Genomic DNA, 10,184 nt, shown 5'->3' with positions numbered 1-10,184 from the left:
CCATAAAAGTTGTCAGGGATTATGTCCGGTTCGGGCATGCACTGTTTTTGCCCGAATCAAGATTCCTTGTTCCAAGACCCCCCGTTGATCTGCAACCTTTAGCCACTCTGGCTCATCCCTGGTCTCACCTCTCCGTTTATTTTATTACAGACCTTCCTGTTAGCCAAAGTTGCAATACTATCTTAGTTATTGTTGACAGGTTTTCCAAGTCTGCCCATTTCATTCCTCTCCCTTCGCTTCCCTCTGCTCAGGAACTCGCTGACCTATTCATTTAACATGTTTTCCTATTACATGGAATCCAAAAAATGTTATAGTTTCGGATGGAGGTCCCTGATTTATATCTAGGTTTTGGAAAGGCTTCTGCAAATCACTCGGGGGCTCTGTCTCCTTGACATCCACCTATCATCCCCAAGCGAATGGGCAGACCGAAAGGATGAATTGGGAACTCTTGACTTTTGTAAGGGCATATATCTCCTCCTCACAGAACAACCGGGTTTCCCTGCTACCCTGGGAGAATATGCACATTATTCCCTTTCCACCTCTCCTACTGGCTTGTCTCCATTCCAGTGTTCCCTGAGCTAACAGCCATCTCTATTTCCTCATTCCCTCCCAGATATTCAGGTGCCGTCGGTTCAGGAATATTTAGTCAAGATACACAAAGTCTGGAAGACAGCGAAATCAGCTCTCCAGTATACCAAGAGTCACCAGAAGCAGACGGCAGATAAACATCGGCAAGTGGTACCCGGGCTCAGACGAGGACAATGGGTTTGGTTGTCTACCTGCAACCTCCCTCTGTGGTACTCTTTCCATAAACTGGCTCCTCACTTTATCGGTACGTTTCGTGTACTAGCCCAGGTCACCACACTTACGTATCGCTTAGCTCTCTCTCCTTCTTTAAAGATCCACCCAACTTTCCATCTTTCCCTCCTTTAACCTTGTCACAGATCTCCCCCTTTCAAAACCACACCCTAGAACCCCACTCCCCCGCATTATTGATGGTCTCCCAGCATTTACTGTGAATAAGATTCTGGATTCTTGTTGGTCCAGTTGAACTTTACAATATCTTGTTGATTAGGAGGGTTTCGGACCCGAGGAGAGGTCGCAGAAAAGGATATTTTAGACCCTCAACTAATCAAAGATTTCCATCTTGATTTTCCCAACTGTCCATCAAGGGTGTCAGGAGCTGCCCCTGGGGAGGGGAGTAATGTTACATCAGGCCCCCAGAGAATTCACCGCCCTTAATCAACTCCTTCACATTCTAGTGGAGTCTCCAATTAATTAATCAGACACACCTTCTTCCACCTGCCTACTTAAACCAACCTGACACACCACTCCTTGCTCAGTATTGGGTTTTTACCTAGCTAAAGCTTCATTGTTTCCTGCTCCCTGTTTTGCATGAGTTCTAGGTTTTTGGCTCTGACCGCTGGCTTTGTCTCTGACTTTGTCTTCTGGATCTCGACTTATTATTGTTATTGTGGATCTACTATCAGTATAAATGTAAATAACACTAAATTTTACAACCAGCTACAGGTATGTATTCGTTGCAGTTTCTACGTCCCTGCTGCAATTTAATAAGCAAACATCTAACACAGCTGATCATTTCTTATCATATTCATATCATATAATTTACCAACATGCATTGCTTTTGCAAGTCAGCATTCCCCAGAGATACTGTATAATGAAAATTAATTTATTTATATTTGTACATCATGGCTCTTATCTCTTAGGTTGGAGATTGAATGTGATTTTTTGTTTTCTTTGCACATACAAATTGCCTGCAAGGTTTATGTTGTTTTTACTTGTCTTTCCCAGCCCTAGCCTGCATAAAACTGCAAGTGCCAACACACATTGCTGAGAACAAGAAAATAATTTTCAGTACATATCATTGTTAATGCCCCTGCAAGTACAATTGTTTTATGCTTTCTATCTTCTGAATGGCTTGCCCACTCAGTAACCAACTTGCTTTTTATAAATCTGAAAAAACAAACCAGAAAAAAGTCCTTGACATTTCAGCTCATTTCACCAGTACCTGGATAAAACATTATTTCTGTATTTCATCATTTTTATGAGTAATCTTTCTTTCAAAATCTAGAACTACATACAAAGGCTGGATAACTTGAGTTATATTCCATGCTCACACCACAATAGAAAGTAACCTTGCCGAGGCCTGTGCATTTCATGGCTTCTGTGGGTGATTACATTTAATTGTTGAATGTATGATGGATTAATTTGTGTTAATACATTCCTTCCTTTGAAAGTACAAACACAAAAGCAGTCAGTTTAGATATGAAATATTAATTTTAAAGGTAAGTGTACATTACATCCAGAAAATATTGTGCTTTAAAAAACACTTTTAAAAAAAACCGCACTTGAAATTTACCTTAGTCATCTTTATCTACTTCCTACTCATTAAGTGACTACTGCCTTCTGAAATTACCATATATATAAGTATATACTAAACACCAAAAGAATCTATAACTGCAACAATTTCACAAAGTTAAGAGGGAAGTACTGAAATATTTTTTCAAGACATTTGGTATCTAAATAAAAACTCAACACACCTTGTGCTGCTTGTGTGACTCTTTTCTTGTGATGGCCTGCTTACCAGACTTGAGTCCAATTGAATATTTGTGGGAAGAGCTGGAACAATGTGGAATCTAGGATTCAGAAAACAGTCAATTAGCACAAGCTTGTTTTAGGATCTACAAGGGTAACTGAATATAATTCCAAAGGACAACATCTGCAAACATGGGTAAAGCATGCATCAGAAAAATACAGCTTGTTTAACTCAGCAGTGGCCATACTCCTTTTACCTGGGATTTTGACAGTTTCCTTGTTGATGAAAATGATCAATTAGCTGTTTGTTTAAATATGAATGAACCTTACTAAAAGATATTTTCATCTTATTAATAACGTTGGGAATCTGAGGCTATTATAATTGATCCATTTGTTTTACGCTTACCATAGTGGCAAAACGTTTTCATTTCGTGGGTTATACTGACCTCTGGTGGACTTTAAATTAATTACTAACTGCACTATTTGCGACAATACTTGAAAACAAAATGCTTGGTTGTTTAAATAAAGTTGGCAAAGCTAATTAAATATTTATCTCTTGTATTTCTGTGTTTTCATCGCTTAATAACGTTAAGCATATATCTGTTTCACGCACACACCCTTTTAGGCAAAAAACATTTACGTTTGTTCAGTTTTTAACTTGGTACTTTAACCACTCCTACAGAAGCTACAGTATAATCGATTATAGTACATCGTAATTCATAAATCATAAAATAATAAAATGCAATAGTTTATTTAGAGAAATTATAATACAGTCTCATTTCAAAACTCCATGCAGCTCTGGGTACAGACCGACAGCTATTAGGCGCCAGGTACCAGCGTTTATCTATGTTTTGTATTAAACTGGTATATGAAAAGGCTGCATTGTAGATGTATAAGATTCACAAACCAATAAATTATTAGGTTAAGATAAAAAAAATAGGCTTTACAACAGGATTGACATTATTTCAAATCCCATTAAGCTGTACGTTACAATATTTTAAAAACATGCTCATGATGACAAACAATAACAATCCTCATTGGTTTGTAGTCTTTTCTAAAGAGTAGCGTGACTTGACTAAAGCAAGACACAACGGAAGCTGCGCAAATCCATTTCCACACGATCACAGATCCATAGCAACCAGCTCCGAAGCTTTTTAAACATGAGTGATGGGTGAATCACACAATCAAAAAGCCCGGATTTGTGATCTTCGTGATTCAGGTCTGCGACTCTCCAATTGGAATTACAGAGGCAGTACTTCCTTAACTGACTCCTTTGTTTTTGAAAGAAAAATGTGTGGAATATAACATCGTATTCGTATTTTATAAAGATAAGTAGTGTGCAATTTAGCGTTAGCCACTGACTTTCTTTTGAAATCCCGAGCAGGGATATATATATATAGTTTTCCAAGAAAAATGACAAACCCAGTGGAAGAGGTTGCTGCATCATTAGTAAGGGAATATCTCAGTCGGAAGGTAAATTACTAACTGGCTAAATACTATATTTTAAGAAAGCTAATCATTCATGTTCTGTAATTCGAAAATTGCATTTTAATACGGTTTACAGTACATCGTGTTCCATTCCCCCCCCCCCCCCGATGTTTCATTTTACTATGTATTGTAGATTTTTAAATGTAAATTGTGGAAGACAAATAAGTCGGCGTTACAATAGTATTTTTCACCAAATTTCGAAAACGTTTTCTTTCAGCTCTACGTAACAGGCTTTTGTTTTGTTTGTTTTTTTTTTGTACCCATAGACGACACATAAAAAGCTGTTGCTTACCTTTAACCTCCATGCAAAAGCACATGGTACTGCAGCTGTATCGATAGCTGATCTTACTAACGTATTCCGCTTTTTTGTTGATTCCCATACATACTTTTGAAATATTTAATTATGTGATTTATACAACGACACATTTGTACCACGGATATCTTACTCCACTGCATGTATTTTAAAGACTAAAGTTCGAGATAAATGTATCACAACAACATAAACGCATAAACAACCAAAAATAAAATACGAAATCCCTTTTATTGACTTCTGTATGATCGTGGTGGCCGTAAGATTTAAAATCTTCCAAATCATGCGAGTCTTATTTTCTTCCCTGCATCAGTTTCAGTTCACACGAAATTTCCAGTGAAGGCTACACTGGCTCCAGGTATAACAGTAAATGCGTTAAGACCGGTAGGTGGCACTCTTTCCAATGAACATCAGAAATTCTAAGTTATTAATATGACAGGTTGAAATGGGCTGTTGTCCTTCAGATAAAATATTAAGGGAGCTTTTTGATTACCTGTGGTCATTACAAAGCCCAGGACACAATTTCTAAGAGATGAACTGCACAAATCATGTTTTCCCGGCTAAATTCCAATTCATTTTTAGTTTTGGCCACTTTCTCTTCTCTCAGTTTAATTTAAGTAGCCTATTTCTTCACTTGTTCACTTTAGCTACTGCTGATACTGAATAACTGCCACGTGTCACCTACAGTAGGTGTGTAGTGTAGTCTCAGTGGTGGGTTACTACATATAAAAGATTAAATGAACTATGCAAATAATTGAAAATGTCTCTATGTAGTTCATCCTACTGTTCATTATGTTACAGTCCATTTAAAAAATCTTCTCCTTCGGTTCCTTAGACCTTAGAATTTCTTCTCAGAAGACAAAAATGCAGTGTTTGGCTTTTTTAAAAAACATTCATTAAAAGCTGTTTTTTGAATGTTGAACTTTGATGTAATTACTTAAGTGAAGTTCCAGATATTTCATAGGGACTGCTTTTTTGACAATCTCATTGGTTGAAACATGTATACATTTAGATATGGACTGTCATCAAATAATAAGATGTATGCAATCACGGTTATTTCAAAACATATTCCTTTGTTTGCTATCTATTATCTATGTAGGGATTAAAGCAGACAATTGCTAGCATGGATCAAGAACTTCCAAGGACTGATTTAAGCATTAACAACAGAAGTGATCTTCGAAGAATCTTGCATTTGGAGTCTCTTTATAAAAAGAATAAGGTAATTGCAACAGTTGAAAAATGTTTCTGGAACTCTCAGACTGTGCATTAGGATCTTATTTCAAATGCAGCATTAAATTTTCTATTTTTTTGCACTTTGTTGGCTAATGTGACTCCACACATGCAATCCTTATTGTTCTCTTCCTTTTTGAATTTCAGGCCCAGGAAACCCCTTTAAAAGCAATGCTAGAGATTATTGTAAAGCACCACATGGAAAAATGTGGAGAGACGAGGAGTAAGACTAATAGTAGCAGTGAGCAAGATCATTGTGCATTTTTATTTCAGCCAATTGTAGTGCCTAAGGCTAAGTCTACCATTGTGCCAGCTGTTAGTATGCATGATATCTCTGAAGAGGAGAAAGGAGGAAGTACAGCTGTATCTGACCAAAGTAAAACTGATGTTTACAGGTATGACAGAAAATTTCTTTATTAAACATTTCGTTCATCAAATATGTTGGATTTTAAACTAATGTCTGAGGAATCCTCACAGTACAAGTAGCCTTCACCAGTTCTGAAATAACACAAGACAAATATAATACCCTTTAGACAATTATTTTAAAATAAAAACATAAAGAGTTATTAATAAGGCTAAGTTCTTTATCTGTTTCAGTATTGAATTCTGATAATATATATATACGGTACATAGAGGCAACTTTTTGAGTATTTAATATGGTTTGAACAATGGAATTTTCAATTTACACTGCAACTTACAACTCTTTGCCTTTTTTGCCTGGGCATAGCTTTTTGTAAGGACTGATTTGGAAATGTTGGTAATGGAAAATTAGATTGAAATCTTCCAATGTAAAATTATAATATTGTGTACTTTCAGATATTTGTACTGATTTTACCAAATCACCTTTTTATTTTTGAAATTTCCAGATAAACCTGATAATTAGGAATGTACATAGTTATCATGAAATGTGATTTTGATGGGTATTGAATATTTTTTCATTAAAAAAGTTTTTAATAAGAACTGCCTCAGCAGTTTCTCCCTTTTTTATTATACAAAGGGATAATTGACGTTCATACAGTATTTCACCAGATGACAGATGATATGATTTCCATTGATGTCACTTGTACATCTCTTTTAGTAAATTGCTGTCTCTTCATGGAGAGATATGCCTTTGATAAAAGGGTCAATTTAAAAAACAACTGAAAGTAATGAAATGCAAGTTTTAAATATCATTTATACTTGTATTCTTTTTTTTTTAACCAGCACCTAATGCTTTTTCTACAGAATGTGGAGGAAAGAGGTAGAATTTTTATATTTATTTTGTATGTTTTGTAAAAATTAGACATGTGAATCACAACATTTTTATTGTGCCAAAATGTGCGAGTGAATACAGAGTCATATGGTCACTGCAGTTACAATGAAATGGGATGCTTCTAATGTTATTTTTTAGAACTTCGTAATTTTTAACCTCTGTTGCTTTTTTTCTATTTTTAGAGCTTGTAAGGATGCACTTCTCCCATCTAATAAATGGCCTTCACCTCAGAAGTCTCAGTTTGACTCTAAAAAAACAGTGAAGCATTTGATAAGCACCAGCTTAGTTTCAGAAAGTGAGAAAGACAATCACATTATACCTTCCTTTTCAGAAATTGACAATGATAGTTTTAAAGCTGGTTTGTATTTAGAAAAAAAGAACATTTGTTCAGAGATTCAAAAACATAGAAGCAGTCGCTTTGTGCGTGGAATGATGGCTGGTCCTATTGCTAGTTCACAACAGGTTAGTGACTTGTTATGCACAGATTTTGCAAAGGTGAATTACATTTTTGTATTATTGTTTTTCACTTAATTTCACATTTTATGACTGATGTGTGTTGATCATTCCCATCACATACTTTTGAATTATTTGCAGGGGCACTTAAAATACATTTGACACATATGCCCAATGGCCTCTGTGCAATACCATTTTCAAGTGCGATTTATTTCCAGATGAAGTCTTTTTAATATGGATTACAGAGAGGAGATTATACATGATTAATCTAGAATATGTATTGACATGCAATCAATATCCTTTAAATATTTTCTTGTGAACAGTATACAGTATATCTATTTTTAAAATGTATTTGGTTTAAAAATATAAATGATAAATATAATACATTGATCTCTACTCCTATATACAGTATGTATGTTAAGGTATGCAATTGGTGTTCTTTACATACAATAAAAAGATTTTAGCTTAGACCAGACATGTTGCCTGTTAACATTTTCTGTTTACTTTATGGACACTGATGGGCACTAATCTAACTTTATTTTAGATAAAAAAAAACTCTAGGAGTATGGCTAATCCTATTTTTAATTATCCTTAGGAATGAAAAATAACCAATAGGGAGCATTTATGTAACATCAAACTGTGACTATATGTGTGATCTTTTTATTTTCCTTCACCAGGAATGTAACAGAAAACGTCAACCAAGAAGACCATCTGGATCAAGTTTTATTCTTCAGTCAAAAGATGAAGATAAGAAAGAAGATTCTGTTCTGTCTCTAAAGGATGGTGCTCCAATAAGAACACAATCTAGTAAAACTGCATCCATTGAAGATGCTTTTACAGATGTGCTTTCTCAAAGAGAAAGGAAACAATCTTGTGATACACAAGAAGAGAAAAGGGTTTCTAAACTTCAGACTGGGCTGAGAAAATGTAATGATTCCCTCAAAACTGACAACATGGAACTGAAGAATAAAGAGGAAAATGAACCGTCTAAGGATCTTCTGTATAAGTAAGTAATATATGCTTTTTTGTAACTTTAAAAAAATTAACAAATAGAGAATATACAATGTTTGTAATAATCCCAGGACAATTCAGTTCTTCAGCACAGAAATATAAAGAAAAGTCTGGCTGTCTGTAATGTAACAACTTTGTACAGAATGTATGGTACACTCCTGTCTTGGAGAGCTGCAAGAATCTTAAGTATTCATTACAGTTTAATTTCTTTGTAAAATTGAGCAACCAAGCAGATAAATTGTTTATCTGTTTTCCAAGATATTTTATAATTGGAAGATTGACACACACTGACACACTTCAGTTATTTATAGAACATTTTAAATCATGGGAAGAAGCATGTTTAGTCACAAAACAGAAGGACCATTAAAAAACATAGCTCTGGTGTCCAAAGAAAATAAACAGGTCACTATAATACTGTACAGCACTCCAAGAACTAGGTTTCCTACTGTGTGACACAGGATTTTTCTTTCGTAAATGCAGTGCAGAGCATTTTAAAGATTTATTAAACACTACTCCAGCATATATTGGACTTTTTCTGGAAGTTCAAGAGATTTTGTGAAACTGATGCACTTTTTTCTTCAGTACCAAAGGCAATGGATATTTATTAAACTTATGAACTAGTTCAGTATTTTCTTACTTTTTGTATTAGCGTTTTTATTAATACAAAATGTTAAATACTTGAGCTACGCAATATTTGCTTTATTCTTGTTGCGTTTTATCAGTTGTTATTAGAACACATTGCTAAGTACACATTTTTATCTAAGAATGTTTAATAAAGGAAAGGGGTGTACAGTCCTGCACATTCTTAGATGCATGGGGGTGGAAGTATTGGGGAGGCATATTAAAAAGCAGATAAGATTAAACTGATCCAAGGATTGTTTTGAAGTACAGTAAGTGTATTATGGACACTAATGTTTCTTCAGTGAAACAATTCATTAATATTTGCACTGAGGTGTGGCACTAAAATTATTCTGAATGTAAAAAATCTTCTGTTGCAATAAACCCAGTATACAAAGTATAGAATATTCTAATTCAGATTTATACCAGCACATGATGATGGGATGCAAAAGGGGAAAAAAACAGAAATATCTTAGGGCAATTAGGTCTATAATTTAGTAGAGGCCTATCAAATGAAAAAATAAAATTCACTTTATATCAAACTTATTGAAAACTAATATGAGAACAAAAAGAACGTGTTTGTTGGAGCAAGCTACACCCACTAGGTATGCAACCCAAAAAGCAAAGCTAATGATGACTGATCAGATATTTCAACAACTACTGGAGGTATCCTTACTCACCATTGCTGCCTTACTGTTATTGTTTGCAATCATGCTCTTCCAAAATGCCATCTTTGGAGAGAGTCATAAATGCAAAGACAAACTCTCCACTTTACAATCTACTTCAAAGCAGCTTGGAGCTGAATATGATTGAGGAAATCTAATATAAGCAGTGAACTGCAACCCACAGATCAATATTGCAAGTATTGATCATGTGTAGTGATGAATCTTTGGATGGATTTTGTAAAAGGCATGATTCAATTCCAATGCAACAGTCATCATTTTACAAATAAAATAAGATTTAGTTAAAAAAACCAACAACATTAAAAAGGCTATTAGATGCAGGTTAAAAATATTAGAAAGGCAAAGAATGTGATTTAATGTAATCTTTTTGCAGGCTGAAAGTTCAGTATTAAATAATATTACCTTATTAAAACTGTAGAAGAGTCTGAATGTTAGAGTTACCGGAGTCAGCTCGAATAAAGCTTTGGGCCCTGAAAGTATTCTACCAGTTTTACTTAAATACGAGATGGTAATTAACATAACTATTCTATCAGTCACTGCAAATGATGGTGGTGCTCGCTGTCTGGAAAATTGTTAATCAAGC

At 34.9% G+C, this 10,184-nt stretch overlaps 1 protein-coding gene across 3 annotated transcripts in view; it reads left to right on the top strand.

The window, feature by feature from the left end:
• The first annotated feature begins 3,748 nt into the window (after window positions 1-3,748).
• The window catches only part of mindy4 (MINDY lysine 48 deubiquitinase 4), a 60,347-nt gene continuing 53,911 nt past the window's right edge, over window positions 3,749-10,184 (top strand). The window contains exons 1-5 of one of the 3 annotated variants that reach the window (XM_088643031.1): window positions 3,749-4,029; window positions 5,454-5,573; window positions 5,732-5,979; window positions 7,019-7,298; window positions 7,967-8,295. In XM_088643031.1, the coding sequence (XP_088499157.1) occupies window positions 3,970-4,029; window positions 5,454-5,573; window positions 5,732-5,979; window positions 7,019-7,298; window positions 7,967-8,295 (1,037 nt within the window). In that variant the 5' untranslated portion in view covers window positions 3,749-3,969. The remainder of the gene's footprint in view (window positions 4,030-5,453; window positions 5,574-5,731; window positions 5,980-7,018; window positions 7,299-7,966; window positions 8,296-10,184) is intronic. The other 2 variants (XM_088643030.1, XM_088643029.1) reach the window with 2 other exon arrangements.

This window comes from Lepisosteus platostomus, chromosome 8 (genome assembly GCF_059453375.1).
Source record: "Lepisosteus platostomus isolate fLepPlt1 chromosome 8, fLepPlt1.hap1, whole genome shotgun sequence".
In the NCBI taxonomy this organism is placed as follows: domain Eukaryota; kingdom Metazoa; phylum Chordata; class Actinopteri; order Semionotiformes; family Lepisosteidae; genus Lepisosteus; species Lepisosteus platostomus.
The sequence above is the reverse complement of the archived record's forward strand: the minus strand, read 5'-3'. Positions and strand labels throughout refer to the sequence as shown.